The sequence below is a fragment of the Haematobia irritans genome, chromosome 3 (assembly GCF_050003625.1).
Source record: "Haematobia irritans isolate KBUSLIRL chromosome 3, ASM5000362v1, whole genome shotgun sequence".
In the NCBI taxonomy this organism is placed as follows: domain Eukaryota; kingdom Metazoa; phylum Arthropoda; class Insecta; order Diptera; family Muscidae; genus Haematobia; species Haematobia irritans.
The window spans coordinates 203569420-203587607 of NC_134399.1; the positions used below are offsets into that span (position 1 = coordinate 203569420).

At 28.8% G+C, this 18188-nt stretch overlaps 1 protein-coding gene across 2 annotated transcripts in view; it reads right to left on the reverse strand.

Moving 5' to 3' along the window:
* Positions 1–18188, reverse strand: part of RunxA (RUNX family transcription factor Runt related A) — a 58826-nt gene that overhangs the window by 31666 nt on the left and 8972 nt on the right. For both annotated transcript variants that reach the window (XM_075300816.1, XM_075300815.1), the window contains exon 2: positions 2331–2444. In XM_075300816.1, the coding sequence (XP_075156931.1) occupies positions 2331–2444 (114 nt within the window). The remainder of the gene's footprint in view (positions 1–2330; positions 2445–18188) is intronic.

Sequence of the window (18188 nt, forward strand, 5' to 3'; positions counted from 1 at the left end):
AGAAAATTTTACTTTTATAGAAATTTTTACTAAAACTTTATTTCTATTGAAAATTTTACCAATATTTTATTCCTGTAGAAAATTATATAAAAATTTAATTTCTATAGAAAATCTTACTTCTATAGAAATTTTTATTAAAATTTATATCTATAGAAAATTGTGTCAAAATATTATTTTTATAAAAAATTTTGTCAAAATATTATTTCTATAAAAAATTTTGTTAAAATTTTATTTCTATAGAACATTTTGTCAAAATTTTATTTCTATAGAAAATTTTGTCAAAATTTTATTTCTATAAAAAATTTTGTAAAACTTTTATTTCTTAGAAAATTTTATCAAAGGTTTATTTCTATAGAAAGTTTTTTCAAAATTTTATTTCCATAGAAAATTTTGTTAAAATTGTATTTCTATAGCAAATTTTGTCAAAATGTGCTTTAGAAATTTTTGATAAAATTTTATTTCTATAGAAAATTTTGTCAAAATTTTATTTCTATAGAAAATTTTGTCAAAAGTATATTTCTATAGAAAATTTTGTCAAAATTTTATTTCTATAGAAAATTTTGTCAAAATTTTATTTCTATAGAAAATTTTGTCAAAAGTATATTTCTATAGAAAATTTTGTCAAAATTTTATTTCTATAGAAAATTTTGTCAAAATTTTATTTCTATAGAAAATTTTTCCAAAATGGTATTTCTATAGAAAATTTTGTCAAACTTGTATTTTTTGAAAAATGTTTTAAAACTTTATTTCTTTACAAAATTTTTGTCAAAATGTTATTTCTATAGAAAATTTTGTTAAAATTTTATTTCTATTGAAAATTTTGTTAAAATTTTATTTCTATTGAAAATTTTGTCAAAATTTTATTTCTATTGAAAATTTTGACAAAATTTTATTCCTATGGAAAATTTTGCCAAAAATTTATTTCTATAGAAATAAAATGTTGACAAAATTTTATTCCAATGGAAAATTTTGCAAAAATTTTATTTCTATAGAAAATTTTGTCAATATTTTATTTCTCTAGAAAATTTTATCTCTATTGAAAGTGTTGTCAAAATTCTTTTCTATGGAAAATTTCGTCAAAACTGCTGTGGCAATGGAAGCCGATGTAAAATTTTTTTTCTATAGAAATTTTATATTTATAGAAAATTTTACTTTTATAGAAATTTTTATTAAAACTTTATTTCTATTGAAAATTTTATCAATATTTTATTTCTGTAGAAAATGTTATCAAAATTTAATTTCTATTGAAAATCTTTCTTCTATAGAAATTTTTATTAAAATTTATATCTATAGAAAATTGTGTCAAAATATTATTTCTATAAAAAATGTTGTTTAAATTTTATTTCTATAGAACATTTTGTCAAAATTTTATTTCTATAGAAAATTATGTCAAAATTTTATTTCAATAGAAAATGTTGTCAAAATTTTATCAAAATTTTATTTCTATAGAAAATTTTGTAAATTTTTTTTTCTATAGAAAATTTTATTAAAATTTTATTTCTGTAGAAAATTTTGTTAAATTTTTTTTTTCTATAGAAAATTATATTTCTATAGAAAACTTTGTTAAAATTTTATTTCTATAGAAAATTTTATTAAAATTTTATTTCTATAGAAAATTTTGTCAAAATTTCATTTCTATAGAAAATTTTACCTCTATAGAAATTTTTATTAAAATTTATATCTATAGAAAATTGTGTCAAAATATTATTTCTATAAAAAAATTTTATTTCTATAGAAAATTTTATCAAAATTTTTTTCTATAGAAAATTTTGTCAATTTTATTTTTATAGAAAATTTTGTCAAAACTAGTATCGATAGCCAACCCTATGGACATGAATTGGTAAGGAGAAAGCAGGAGTTCATGACCCAAATTGATCAATTTGAACCGAAAATGGAAATGTATAGAAAATTTTCTTTTAAAATATTCCGTTTTGTTTCACTGTCTTGAGAAATTACACAAATTTTGTTATCACCAAAAAACATATCTAATGAATTGTATTTTATTTAAATGTGTTCCTGGGGCTCTTAAATGAAATCTTGTGTTCTGTCTCTACTCTTTAAGGATTTATGAGCATTTTCGAAAAGGACCTTTAGTAGATGTAGTAGTTTTGGATTCAAAATAAATTCACATTTATTAACAATGTCTGTTACAGATTTAAGGAGATGTAATTTAAAAACGAGAATGCGAGAGAAAGAGGGAGGCAGAATTGTATTTTAATGTGAATATTGTTATAAGGATGGGTGAAGGCATGAGTGTGTGTGTGCTGATGAATATGTATGGATGTGTATGAATGTGAATGGTAAAGATTAATGATGCATGGTGTACTTACTGGTTTTTGAACGTGGCTCTCGAGGTCCATCGACGGTTACCTTAATGGCCTTGTTGTATGTGGCAATATGTGGCGGATTTGTCGAAACTGTGATTGTTAGGGTGAAGCTTTTCCCTGAAAAATAAGACATAAAAAATATTTATTTGTTAATTTATTGAAAAGAAGAGAATTCGTTTAACTTATGAATATGACTAAGATTTTAAATTTAATTATATTTCAAATTCAAAACGTAAACAAGTTAAACAAGTACATACGGCCGCAAGTTCGGCCAGGCCGAATCTTATGTACCCACCACCATGGATTGCGTAGAAACTTCTACGAAAGACTGTGATTTAGTCCATACATGGTATATATTAGACAAAAAGTTATGTATAGTTAAGTCTACAAATAATTACGAATCGACTTTTTGTACGTAGAGAGCCAGAATTGAAATATGGGGGTCGCTTATATGGGGGCTATATACAATTATGAACTTGATATGGACCAATTTTTGTGTGATTGGAGATCGATTTATCTGAGGGCCATATATAACTATAGACCGATATGCCTAACTACATGGTTGTTAACGACCATATACTAGCACAATGTACCAAATTTCAACTCCTCCAAGAGGTTCCAAAACCAAATCTCGGGATCGGTTTATATGGGGCTATGTACGATTATGGACTGATATGTACCACTTTTGGCATGGTTGTTAAATATCATATACTACCACCACGTACCAAATTTCAAGCAGATCGGATGAATTTTGCTTATCCAAAAGGCACCGGAGGTCAAATCTGGGGATCGGTTCATATGGGAGCTATATATAATTATGGACTGATAGGAACCAATTCCTGCATGGTTGTTGGATACCATATACTAACATCACGTACCAAATTTCAACCGAATGGCAAGAATTTTGCTCTTCCAAGGAGCTCTGGAGGTCAAATCTGGGGATCGGTTTATATGGGGCCTATATATAATTATGGACCGATATCGATCAATTTTTGCATGGGAGTTTGAGGCCATATATTAACACCACATACCAAATTTCAACCGAATCAGATGAATTTTGGTCTTCCAAGAGGTTCCGGAGGTCAAATCTGGTGATCGGTTTATATGGGGGCTATATATAATTATGAACCGATGTGGACCAATTTTTGCATGGTTGCTATAGACCATATACTAACATCACGTACAAAATTTCAGCCGGATCGGATGAAATTTGCTTCTCTTAGCGGCCTCGCAAGCCAAATCGGGGGATCGGTTTATATGGGGGCTATATATAATTATGGACCGATGTCGACCAATTTTTGCACGGTTGTTAGAGACCATACACTGACACCATGTGCCAAATTTCAGCCGGATCGGATGAAATTTGCTTCTCTTAGGGGCCTCGCAAACCAAATCGGGGGATCGGTTTATATGGGGGCTATATATAATTATGGACCGATGTGGACCAATTTTTGCATGGTTGTTAGAGACCATATACTAACACCATGTACCAAAATTCAGCCGGATCGGACGAAATTTGCTTCTCTTAGAGGCCTCGCAAGCCAAATTTTGGGGTCCGTTTATATGGGGGCTATACGTAAACGTGGACCGATATGGCCCATTTGCAATACCATCCGACCTACAGCAATAACAACTACTTGTGCCAAGTTTCAAGTCGATAGCTTGTTTCGTTCGGAAGTTAGCGTGATTTCAACAGACGGACGGACGGACGGACGGACGGACGGACGGACGGACGGACGGACGGACGGACGGACGGACGGACGGACGGACGGACGGACGGACATGCTCAGATCGACTCAGAATTTCACCACGACCCAGAATATATATACTTTATGGGGTCTTAGATCAATATTTCGATGTGTTACAAACGGAATGACAAAGTTAATATACCCCCCATCCTATGGTGGTGGGTATAAAAATCTCTCTCCTATATTAAGCCAACGGATTCCCTTCATGTTAGCAAATACCATCCAAAGTGAATAAAGAAACGGAAAACAAAACATGCAACAAAAGGCCCACACTAAATGGTGCAAAAAAATGTTTGTGGCCTCAGTGCTGATAATTGTTAAAGGCGAACTAAAACCTAGGACAGTAAACCACCCGTATCCTTGCATCAGCATCAGCATCACCATCCCTGAGCACCAACTGAACGTAATAGATAACCAGTGATTTTTTTCATCCTGTGAGCGATGGATTCAATTTGGTTGGGGTTGATTCATTTGGCACGTTTACCTCTCACTCTGCCCTTGCACATAGATCAACATGGGGTAAAACTAAAGTGAATTTGATTCCCGGTTATTCAAAATAGTTTTCATCTCTCGCTTCTCTCTCCCTTTCAATGATACAAAGGCCATGGATGCAATGGAAAACAAGGAAGTTCTGGTCACAAAAATCAAAACTCCCGCCATCATAGACCCCCAGAGATGAATTTGAAATAGCGAAATCAACAAAGTGTTGAACAATTGAATTGATTGTGTGCAAATGTGTGTGTGTGCTTGTGGGAGAAAGAATGCCTGTCTGAGTGTGTATGTGTGCGGATACGGATGCCTAAAACTATGCATTGAACATCAACAAACAAAACATTTCTAACATTGTCACCACAGCTTTGAATGATTCTATCCGCGAATGTTTCTGACCATGTGTGGCCCCAGAAGGCTACAAATAAATGCGCTTGTAATTCTCCAAATAAACTACAAACAAAGTTCGTTCCATTTCAATTTTTAGCCAACAGCTTTTGTGTCATCATACCGCCATGGGTATCATACCAAAAAGCTTTAGAATTTTGGCGTTTTTATGTAACAAAGAGATTGGATGGTAATGGGGTTTGGGGTTTATATTTGGAAGGAGGTTCCAAATTCTGTGCCTTTTTGCTCTGCGAAAAATTGCTTTATTTGAATAAACGCACAATGCTGTGGTTTCTATACCACCAAAGTATTCAAACAATAGCTTCATCGAATGTTCCAAGATTCGATGGTGGTGATAGCCATCAAATGGTCGATATCAAACTACTTTTTCGGATAGGAATTTCACCAAATAGTGTTTGGCTATGGCCCTTTGGCAATTTTATGTCATGAAGAACATTATGTAGCCATGAAACATGTGGGATTTGGCTCCTATTCATTAAAGTAAGAATATTCCTTAGGGGCAAGTCGTCTACTCTCGAGGATATTGTGTATTTTTGATACTATAAACAGAGTCACAGATCCCTTAATAGTGAACGACTCATAGTCACGGTTGCCACAGTTAGTAAATTTAACCATAAATGGTTGATTTTTTTATTGTTTGGTAGATTGGTACACTGGTAGATTATTATGTTAATGCAATGTGTCATTAAAATTGAGCCAATTAAACAATTTCATTGATATAACGAAATTTTTCGTTATTATAACGAATTTTCTGTTAGGCAACGAAACTTTTTCTATTATTAACGAATTTTTTGCATTGTCTTAATGAAAATGTTTCGTTGTATCAATGAAAAATTTTCATTGGCTCAAATTTAATGAAATTTTCTTTGTGTGTAGAATTCTTGATATTTTTGGTAGATTTTCCAAAATATTCATCTCCAACTAAAAAGTACTGCAAAAAAATTTTTTGAAACAAAGAAATTTTTTCAAAACTGTTCTATAGAAACAAACTATTGATAAAATTTTCTATAGAAATAAATTTTCGTTTTATAAAACGAAAATTAAAAAAAAAAAAACAATATATTCTGTTAATATTAAATTTTGCGAAATTTTTATAATAAAATTTTGATCAAGTGTTCTATAGAAATAAAAATTTTGATAAAAAACTTTTTACAGATATACTATTTTTATAACATGTTCCTATAGAAATACAATTCTGAAAAATTTTCTAAAGGAATAAATTTTGAGGAAATTTTCTATAGAAATAACATTTCGATCAAATGTTCTATATAAAACAACCCAGCAAAAAAATTGGGAAGTTCTTCCAAAGGCACAACTTTAAAAGCACCTCCAGAAGATGTACTCCCAATGATGTTCTTTATTTTAACTACACAGGAATTTCTTTTCATTCATTTTTTTATAATTTAATTTTAACTTTTTTGTTTCAAATTGGTTAAAAACAGTTTAAGAATTCATATAGTGGTAAAAATTATTTAAATTTTGTTGAAGAAAATTTTGAATTTTTGAAAATATTTGAGGTCATACGTTTCCAACAAGCGTTAGAATCCCTTAAAAATTATAAAAATTATTTATTTGGCAAAATATCACAGAATTTTTTAATTTACATCCAAAACATTGAATTCGGATCCCACCTCAAGAAGATGCAAAGTCAGTGCAACGGCTGTTAAAATGGAGGACTTCCGTCCTATGACAAGCCCCTGTTAAATTCATCGCTTCTGCGTCAATTTTGCACCACTTCCGGATTCAAAAAGAACATTTGCATTACTTTTTGGACGACGTTTTTTTTTGCTGGGAAATTGATAAAAACTTTCTATAGAAATACAATTTTGACAAAATTTTTTATAGAAATAAAATTTTGACAAAATTTTCTGTAGAAATAAAATTTCGACAAAATTTTCTGCAGATGAAAAATTGCGACAAAATGTTGTATAAAACGAAAATTTTGAAAAAAAAAAATTCTGTTAAAATTAAATTTTGGCGAAATTTTTTTCTAATAAAATTTTGATCAAGTGTTTTATAGAAATAAAAATTTTGATAAAAACTTTTTATAAAAATACAATTTTGACAAAATCTTCTATAGAAATAGCATTTTAACAAAATTTCTTTTAGAAATAAAATTTTGGAAAAATTTTCTATAAATATAAAATTTTGGGGAAAATTTTCTATAGGAATAAAGGTTTGATCTAATGATCTATACAAACAAAAAAGTTTGATGAAATTTTCTATAGAAATAAAAATTTTAACAAATATTCTATAGAAATAAAATCTTGATAAAATTTTCTACAGAAATAAAATTTTGACAAAATTTTCTGTAGAAGTAAAATTTTGGCAACATTTTCTCTAAAAATAAAGTTTTGACAAAATTTTCTATTAAAATAAGATGTTGACAAAATTTTCTATAGAAATAAAATGTTGACAAATTTTTCTATAAAAGTAAAATTTTGACAGCATTTTCTATAAATTTTGAAAAAGTTTCTATAAAAAGAAAAATTTGAAAAAATCTTTTATATGAATAAACATTTGATCAACTTTTCTATGGAAATAAAATGTAGACCAACTTTTTACATAGAATAAAATTTTACAAAACTTTTTAAAGAAATAAAACTTTAATACAATTTTCTATAGAAATAAAATGATCTATAGAAATAAAATATTAAAACCATGCATTGACTAAACTACAAGAGTAGCTTAACCAACAGAGGAAAAGAATGTTTGTCAAATTTATTTGGGAAAAGCCCTATAGACTGCAAGATGGTTGGATGGACGCACGTTTCGGAGTTACCACATTCCTCATCAGCATCCTCTACTTGCAGCAAAACTAGAAACAAATTATCACAACAAAATCTGGTACTCCACCAAACCCAAAGAGCACCATACTTGTACCTTCCGAAAAAAGGTTTATGATAGTGGTCTTTTGCCGAAATAAATCTTTGTACAATAATTTCTCTTATCCTTTGCCAATTTCAAATCATCGATTTGAGTGCAGTTGGCTAGGTTTATTTCGAGCGTGTTTCCTCTTTCTTCATTCGTTTTGTTTTACTTCATTTTAAGCTACTCTTGTAAAAAAAATTGATAAAAATTTTCTATAGAAATAAAATTTTGATACAATTTTCTATAGAAATAAAATTTTGGTACAATTTTCTATAGAAATAAAATTGATAAAAAATTTCCTATAGAAATAAAATTTTGACAAAATTTTCTATAGAAATAAAATTTTGAAAAAATTTTCTATAGAAATAAAATTTTGACAAAATTTACTATAGAAATAAATTTTGACAAAATTTTCTATAGAAATGAAATCTTGACTAAATTTTCTATAGAAATAAAATTTTGACAGAATTTTCTATTGAAATGTAATTTTAACAAAATTTTGTATAGAAATAAAATTTAAAAAAAATTTCTATAGAAATAAAATTTTGACAAAGTTGTCTATAAAAATAAAATTTTGACAAAATATTTCATAGAAAAAAAATTTTAACAAAATTTTCTATAGAAATAAAATGTTAACAACATTTTCTATAGAAATAAAATGTTAACAACATTTTCTATAGAAATAAAATTTTAACAACATTTTCTATAGAAATAAAAAAATGTTCTATAAAAAATGGATAACATTTTCTATAGGAAAAAAATTAGACAACATTTTCTATAGAAATAGAATTTTTACAAAATTTTCTATATAAATCAAATTTTAACAAAATTTTCTATAGAAATAAAATTGTTACAAAATCTCTATATATAATTTTGATAAAATTTATAGAAATAAAATGTTGATAAAATTTTCTATAGAAATAAAAATTTCTACAGAAATAAAATTTTGACAAAATTTTCTACAGAAATAAAATTGAGACAAAATTTTTTGCAGATAAAAAAATGCGACAAAATGTTTTATAAAACGAAAATTTTGAGAAAAAAATATTCTGTTAAAATTAAAATTGGCGAAATTTTTTTTTATAAAATTTTGAAATAAAAATTTTGATAAAAACTTTTTATAGAAATATAAAGTACGAAATATTTTGTACTTTTAATGAAAAGTTTCTTTGGTTGCAAAACAATGACAAATTTCGTACTTTTAATGAAATTTTTCGTTCTTTTTACGAAGAAAATTCTTTCGGTGCACCTGGTCGCGGAGGGGGACCTCCCCTTTGTCGGACTTTTTGAAAATTGGACCAAAGTTGACCGATTTGCTTGCAATTTTCATTGAAGGTTGGGTTTGGTATCTAGAAAAATATCCACTACTTTATATTTCGATATTTGGTGGCGGAGGGGGACCTCCCCTTTGTTCGACTTTTTGAAACTTGGAACAAAATTATGCGATTTGCTTGAAATTTTCATTGAATGTTGGGGTTTCCATCTGGACAAAAATCCGCTACATTATTTTTCGATATTTGGTCGGGGAGGGGGACCACCCCTTTGCCCGACTTGGTTGACTAAGTTTTGACAAAATTTTCTATAGAAATAAAATTTTGAAAAATTTTCTATAAAAATAAAAATTTGAAAAAATCTTTTATAGGAATAAACATTTGATCAACTTTTCTATGGAAATAAAATGTAGACCAAATTTTTACATAGAATATAATTTTGACAAAATTTTCTATACAAATAAAACTTTAATAAGATTTTCTATAGAAATAAAATTTTGAACAAATGTTCTATAGAAATAAAATCTTAATAAAATTTTCTACAGAAATAAAATTTTGACAAAATTTTTTTATTAAAATAAGATGTTGACAAAATTTTCTACAGAAATAAAATTTTGACAAAATTTTCCATAAAAATCAAAATTTGAAACAAATCTTTTATAAGAATAAACATTTGATCAACTTTTCTATGGACATAAAATGTAGACCAAATTTTTACATAGAATAAAATTTTAAAAAATTTTCTATAGAAATAAAATTTTGAACAAATGTTCTATAGAAATAAAATCTTGATACAATTTTCTACAGAAATAAAATTTTGGCAAAATTTTCTGTAGAAATGAAGTTTTGACAATATTTTCTATAAAAATAAAATTTTGACAAAATTTTTTATAGAAATAAAACTTTGAAAAATTTTCTATAAAAATAAAAATTTGAAAAAATCTTTTATAGGAATAAACATTTGATCAACTTTTCTATGGAAATAAAACGTAGACCAAATTTTTACATAGAATAAAATTTTACAAAATTTTCTATAGGAATAAAATTTTCAATAGAAATAAAATTTTGAACAAATGTTCTATAGAAATAAATTCTTAATAAAATTTTCTACAGAAATAAAATTTTGACAAAATTTTCTGTAGAAATAATATTTTTGCAACATTTTCTATAAAAGTAAAATTTTGACAAAATTTTCTAATAAAATAAGATGTTGACAAAATTTTCTATAGAAATAAAATTTTGACAAAATTTTCTATAAAAATAGAATAGTGAGAAAATTGTCTATAAAAATAAAATTGTGAAAAATTTTTTATAAAAAGAAAATTTTCTATAAAAAAAAAAAAAATTAAAAATTTTCCATAGGAATAAAAATTTGATCAACTTTTCTATGGAAATAAAATGTAGACCAAATTTGTACATACAAAATTTTCTATAGAAATAAAAATTTTACAAAATTTTTTGTAGAAATAAAAATTTGAAAAAATTCTTCTATAGGAATAAAATTTTGACAAAATTTTTTTTATAGAAATAAAAGTTTGATCAAATTTTATATAACATTATATTTTGAAAAAATTTTCGTTAGAAATAAAAATTTTAATTCTATTGAAATAAAAATTGATTTCAATGAATTTTTTTTATAAGTAAAAAATTTTGACGAATTTTTGTTAGAAATAATATTTTGAACTATTGAGTCAACATCTTAATTTTCGTGTTAAATCATTTTGATACGGCCAAAGTCTATCAAAATCTATTTATGTTCTACCTTTTTGTAGAAGTAATAACTTTCCCTGGTAGTTGCAAGCTAATGCATGTAAAATTTCCGCACATTTACAATTCAAGGGATATTTATTTATACACAACATTTGTCATTACATTTGTCGCTATTAAGGAAAGTTATAATAAAATTGCAAATATTGAAATAAACTTATAAAAGAAGAAAGAAAGAGAGCATATTTGTTTTCTGTCATACCAACAACCAACATTTAATCAAAAACTTAAAAATGAGATTTTTAATTTGGTAGATTATTGGTTGATTTTAATTGAAATTTTGATTGATTGTTTTAGGCTCGAGTGGCAATCGTGCTCATAATGGACTTTATATGATATTTTTTGTTGACTAATATCGACAAAATATTTTTATAGGCTGTAAAAATCAAAAATCATATAGACACATTATATGGTTAAGTACACACATCTATTTGCGGATCCCAAAATATCTCTAAATTTTCAATTTCAAGCACATCGGATAAAATTTACACTGAAAAAAATATTAACCTAATATGAAAGTTTATGCAACTTAAATTTTATAACAAAATATTTGCCCTATTTCCTTTAAATTTAGGACACAATTTTTTTGAAATTTGACTCTAAAGAGCTAAATAGTTGCTTCGCTGGCACAACGAATGTGGGGTTTTCCTATGAGCAGCCTTCGCTCTCAGCATGTGTCAACCATGTGTAGCTTAGAAAGATGGTTACTTGCCCAGTTTCAAGCGCACAGTGGCCACCAAAATCTTGGGATCTCAATATGTTGGACTTGTGCGTCTCGCGCTTTGGGGGAGTAAGTTTGGTACTAAAAAGATGCCAAAGTTTCGATAATCTCAGGACGTCGCTTCGCCAGGAATGGGCTTAAATACCGCAGAGCCATTTTCGTGCAGTGTATGATGTCGGCCGCTTGTATTCATTGACCATGGTGTCAACGTAATTGTCGAATATTATTATGCCCGCAAATGATGGACTTACCAACAGCATCTCCTATCGCACTCAGCCCACTCAAAATAAGTCTTAGACTATATTTGAAGCATTTTTATCTTAAATCTAAAAATTTAATATTTCAGTTTATTTAAGGACGATTTATTTAAAGACTTTCTTTACTATAAAGAAAATTTGCCTTAATTCAAATACAAATACTCCAAGGGAGGGATGAAAGTTTTCAAAATATGTCTTAAATTTAATAAATAAAATTTTTTGAAGCAAAATTAGAATATTTCTTAATATTAAAATTTCACTATTTTAAAGAAATTTGTCTTAAATATTGTGTAAAATTTATGTGTCTTAAAATTTATGTTGCAAACTATTTAATACCAATTGTTTTTTTCAGTGTTGTGTAAGGCGGGCTTTGCAATCAGTGGTTCTCCAGATTAATAAATAAGCCTATTACCTCTCCTATCCAAATCTACACTGAAAAAAATGTTGACCTAATATGGAAGATTATGCAACTTAAATTTTAGGACTCAAAATTTACGCATTGCTAAGGACAAAATTCTTGAAAACAATGACATTTTAATTAAAATTTTATTAATTTATTACTCTTGCTTCAAAAATTTTTTCATTGAATTTAGGACACAAATCTTGAAATTTTGCGTCTTTCTGTGCTGAAGTTGTAGATCTTTGAAGTAAGGCAAATTTTCCTTAAAATAAAGAAAAACATTTTTGGATTTGGATTTTTAAATTCAAGATAAAAACGCATCAAATATAGGCTAAGACTTATTTTAAGGATTTGCATCTTTGGTTTAATATTTTTTTCTTAGCATTAAGAAGACTGTTTTTACTTTGAAGTACCTGGAATAAATTGGATTTTGAAATTGGAATTTGTTTGTACATAAATACCTTTATTAATATATCTCAAAAAGAAAATAAAAACTCGATGAATGAGATTTGTATCCAATTTTAATTTTATTTATCCAAGATTTAAAGCCAGGAAGATCCGTAAAAATTTCTTTATTTTAAAGAAGCCACATCTTTGGCTCGGAATCAATACCAAAATCATTAAGGGAAGGTCAAAATCTTTGGATCCATGTAAACTTTTTTTTTTAGTGTAGATTCTCCCTTCTCACTGTAGTCCCTTAAGTACCCTTCTTTGAAAATAAGAAAATCTATTTGTTTGATCTTTTTTGCTGTGACGATACTGCTCCAATTCTCCACAGATATTTAAGAAAAAAAAAACGCTGACCAAAAAATGCACTCCAAAGTTCATAGTTGTTGATTGGAATTCCAGCAGTTGTGGGTCTTCACTTGTCTTTCCTTGTTAAAAAAAAAGAAAATATGTCTATTTTTTAACTTTAGTTATTTAATTTTTCTCCCATACGAAACCAGATAAAGTTTTTTTCACATAGCACGACTTCATTTTTTTTTTTTGTTTTCCCCATTTTTTTGGTCCTATTTTGTTGGTCAACACTTAATGAACTTTTGTGATAAGAGCGAAAATATTTTTTATTTGTTGTCCGACAATAACCATCATCAACTGAATTACAATTAAAAACAAAAAGAACAGCAAGGCTAGAACGGCCTGAGCAGATGGTAGAAAAATAAAAAAAAAAGTAGAGAAAATTCAGACAAGTTGGACTGTTGAATCGAAGGGTCCCTAGGAAGAGAAAAAAAGTGTAAATTGCTGCGTGTTATTTTGTTGTTAAAAAACAAAGCTTGGAAAAAACACTTGGTGGTCGTTTTTTGTAGTATTGGACTGTAATGCATCAAGCAAACAATAAAAAACAAAAACGAAAACACCAGAACTCTTGTTAACCCGGTTGGAAATCTACAAAGAATGAAGATGGTCAAGTATGGCAGTCCAACACAATAGAAAAAAAAACTTTTAGAACATTACAAAATATTCGTATATGGTATTTCCAAGGACTGGGAAATTTTGTTTATAGCTTCAACTAAAATTGTTTTGTGTATTTTTTCCTATTTGGGAGTATTTAAGTGTGTTTTGTATTGTTAAAGTGAATTTTGATGAATTTTCTGCAATGGCAAAAATGACCCCAACACTGAGTACTGAAACATTTTGGAGAAAACTTTTTAAGTGGTCTTCTGTTTTTTGTTTGTTTTTTATTTTGCAAAAGAGGAAAAATTAAAAGTAATTTCATCAACAATTACATGACAATGCAACATTTGCTCTTCATTCAACTAAATTGAGTTGTCCACAAAGTGCTATTGTAAGCTAATGAGCTTGAAGTGCAGAAGAGGTTTTAGATTTTTTTTTTGGGAATTTTAATTTATAAATTTAGGTCGTTTAAGGGAGACACCGTGGTGTAATTGTTAGCATACCCGTCTTGCATACAAACGGTGCTGGATTCAATTCCAGTTTTAAACAAATGTTCAGTGTGTGATTTTCTCCTCTCAATAACGCTGGTGATTTTTCCGAGAGTTTCAGACTTTTCTAAGTGGTTTGGAGGAGGTCCTTGTCATTGAACTAAACATGTAATCGGGCAGGACTCAGTGACAAGAGAGAAGTTCAGCACTGTTGTATCACAGAGGATTGAATAGTCTAATGAGTCTGAAATAACTGGCTGTCACTATACTGAAACAAGTCTAACCTAACGTATTTTTGAGAGATGTAAATATTGCACATTGATGATTTAAAATCGGTTCTAAATTTTATATATAATTTATTATTTATTATATTAATTCTCTGAGGGTCCCTGGGGACTTTTTGGGCTTTTATTTCATACATAAATATGTCTTTTTATATGATTTTAAATATCACTTCCTGTAGTAATTAGTATTGGTAGTCATAAACTATCTTGTTTGAGGTCAGGTAGTCCACGGGATATTTTTATATCCTCCACCATAGGATGGGGGTATATTAACTTTGTCATTCCGTTTGCAACATATCGAAATATTGCTCTAAGACCCCATAAAGTATATATATTCTGGGTCGTGGTGAAATTCTGAGTCGATCTGAGCATGTCCATCTGTTGAAATCACGCTAACTTCCGAACGAAACAAGCTATCGACTTGAAACTTGGCACAAGTAGTTGTTATTGATGTAGGTCGGATGATATTGCAAATGGGCCATATACGTCCACTTTTACGTATAGCCACCATATAAACGGACCCCCAAATTTGGCTTGCGATTGCTCTAAGAGAAGCAAATTTCATCCGATCCGGCTGAAATTTGGTACATGGTGTTAGTATATGGTCTCTAACAAGCATGCAGAAATTGGTCCATATCGGTCCATAATTACATATAGCCCCCATATAAACCGATCCCCCGATTTGGCTTGCAGAGCCTCTAAGAGAACCAAATTTCATCCGATCCGGCTGAAATTTGGTACATGGTGTTGGTATATGTTCTCTAACAACCACGCAAAAATTGGTCCACATCGGCCCATAATTATATATAGGCCCTATATAAACCGATCCCCAGATTTGACCTCCGGAGCCTCTTAGAGGAGCAAAATTCATCCGATCCGGTTGAAATTTGGTAAGTGGTGTTAATATATGGCCTCAAACACCCATGCAAAAATTGGTCGAAATCGGTCCATAATTATCTATAGCCCCCCCATATAAACCGAACCTCAGATTTGACTTCCGGAGCCCCTTGGAAGACCAAAATTCATCCGATTCGGTTGAAATTTGGTACGTGGTGTATTATACGATATTTAATAGCCATGCCAAAAGTGGTCCATATCAGTCAATAATCATATATAGCCCCCATATGATTATGGAGGAGCGAATTTCATCCGAGTCAGTTGAAATTTGGTACATTGTGCTAGTATATGGCCGTTAACAACCATGCCTAACTAGGTCCAGTTCGGTCTATAGTTATGTATAGCCCTCAGATAAATCGATCCCCAATCACAAAAAATTGGTCCATATCAAGTTCATGATTGTATATAGCCCCCATATAAGCGACCCCCATATTTCAATTCTGGCTCTATACCACGTATGGACTAACTCACAATTTAGAAAACGATGTTAAGAAGTTTTAAGATACCACAACCCAAGTAATTCGATTGTGGATGACAGTCTTTCGAAGAAGTTTCTACGCAATGGTGGAGGGCACATAAGATTCGGCCTAGCCGAACTTACGGCCGTTATATTTTTTTTTATTTTAGCTTAAAATCTTTTGTACACTAAACTACAAAATTATCCCAACAAAAAAGAGCTTCCAAAAAAGTAGTTTGGATCCCCAATTTGTGAACCAGAAGTAGTGCAAACTTGGATCATATCCAATGTATTGTATTTGGGCCTGTCGTAGGATGGAAGTACTACATTTTTGAATCCTTTTGCATTGATTTAGAAGTTGTGGATTGGATTAAGTAATTAAAAAAAAACACTAAAAAACAAACCTTTTTCTCCAATTTTTTTTTTATCGGTATACTAGTGTAACCCGGCCCGCTTCGCTGCGCTTTCCGAAGCGTATTTGTAGGAACATTTTGCGTTAACTTAGTCAACCCTATCCTTCGTGCTGAAAACAAATTCGAAAACATTTGAATTCTTTCAAACAAATCGGACTACCTGCTTTTTCGTTTATAGGTACAAATACGGCGGATATGCATATGTAAAACGGTTCGTCTTAAAAAATGTCGGGAGACGGTGTACCCTTTCCTCCAAATTTTTTAAAATCTGAAAATTAAGCACTATATTATAAAAACATACAATGAATTACTGTTTCCCATTCAATAAATCGGAAAAGAGCAAAAGTAGGAAAAAATTTTACCACATTAACATTTGCAAAAATTTTGGAAAATGATGCACCCTCTACGTTGGCTGCCAATTTCATGTAAATTTAATTTCTTTACTAAAAAGAAGTCTGCAGAAGCCTGTGCAAAAATCATAAAATTATGTACCGAATTCCCATTTACGGACAACCCTCTACTTTCAATTTAAGAGAAAAAATAACGGACAAAAGGGAACCTCTCCCCACCTTCGCTCCACTACGACCTGATATCGGACAATTACGTACAACTACTCACAACTACTCAATGGTCCCTATAAATTCTATCGAAGTAAATCGACAAAGTTTATTTCAATTTTTCCCTTCCCCAACCAGATATCGAAAAATCATATACTAATTTAAAAATCATGTATAAATTTAATCACCTCCTCCCACGTTCCCTGTAAATTTTGCTCTATTGTTTTAAAGGGATGTCACTTTCCCCGATACAATATCGACAAACAACGTAGTGAATAGCACCCCTAACCTTCCCTGAAAATTCTCCTTCAAGTGCACAGAAAATAATTTCACGAAAAATTTTGCAATTAAAATTTTAATTGAGTTTTAAAAAATATTCAATTAAAAATTTAATTGAATCAACAATTTTTTAATTGAAACAAAAATCAATCACAAAAATTAATAGTATCAATTAATTTTTTAATAGGATCAATTAATTTTTTAATTGTCCTTCAATTAATATTTTAATTGATACTATCATTTCTGTGATTGAAGACATTTCAATTAAAAAATTAATTGGATCAATTAATTTCGTGATTGAATCATAAAATAAATTTGTTTTGTGTGTGTGGGGCAAGGAAGGTTGCCTCTTCGTTCATAACCTTCCCCCACTGCCTTTGCACAAAAAACTTAAGAATTTTTTTCAGTTTTAGAGGAAGACCAGCTCCCCGACCAAATATCGAAAAGTGATGTAGCGTATCTTTTGAAAACGTCCCAGAAAATGTCAAGCAAATTATAAGCCTGAAGAGGCGGCCTCTCTTCCGTCCAAATATCACAAAATCAGGTATCAACTACACACAAAAAAATTTTTTTCTGATTCAATCACGAAATTAATTGATCCAATTAATTTTTTAATTGAAATGTCTTCAATCACGAAAATGATAGTATCAATCACAGTTTTAATTGGGCATAGAAAAAATTCTTGATTAAAAAATTAATTGATTTCATTGCCATATTTCAATTAATTTTTTAATTGATTCAATTAAAAATTTAATAGATGTTGATTGCAAAACTCAATTAATTTATTTATTAAAAAAAGGTAACTATTTTCAATTAAATTTTGAATTGGCTTAGAATTTTTATTTGGATTAACAATTGATTGTTTGAAAAAAAAATTAATTAAAAATTTAAAAAAATGTTCATCATCATCATAAACTGACTTAGTCTTCCGAATTTGATTAAAAGTTTATTGTATCAATTAACTTTTTAATTAAAAATTTTAAAATTTTCAATTATTGACTTAATTAACTTAATGTTTCTATCTTGATTAAAAAGTTAATTGTACCAATTAATTTATTAATTGAAAAAAATTTCAAATTCAATTAACTTTTTAATTGGAAATATTTTGGTGATATTTTTTTCTGTGTATTAATATCGTAACCTCTCCCCAGTTCTCTGT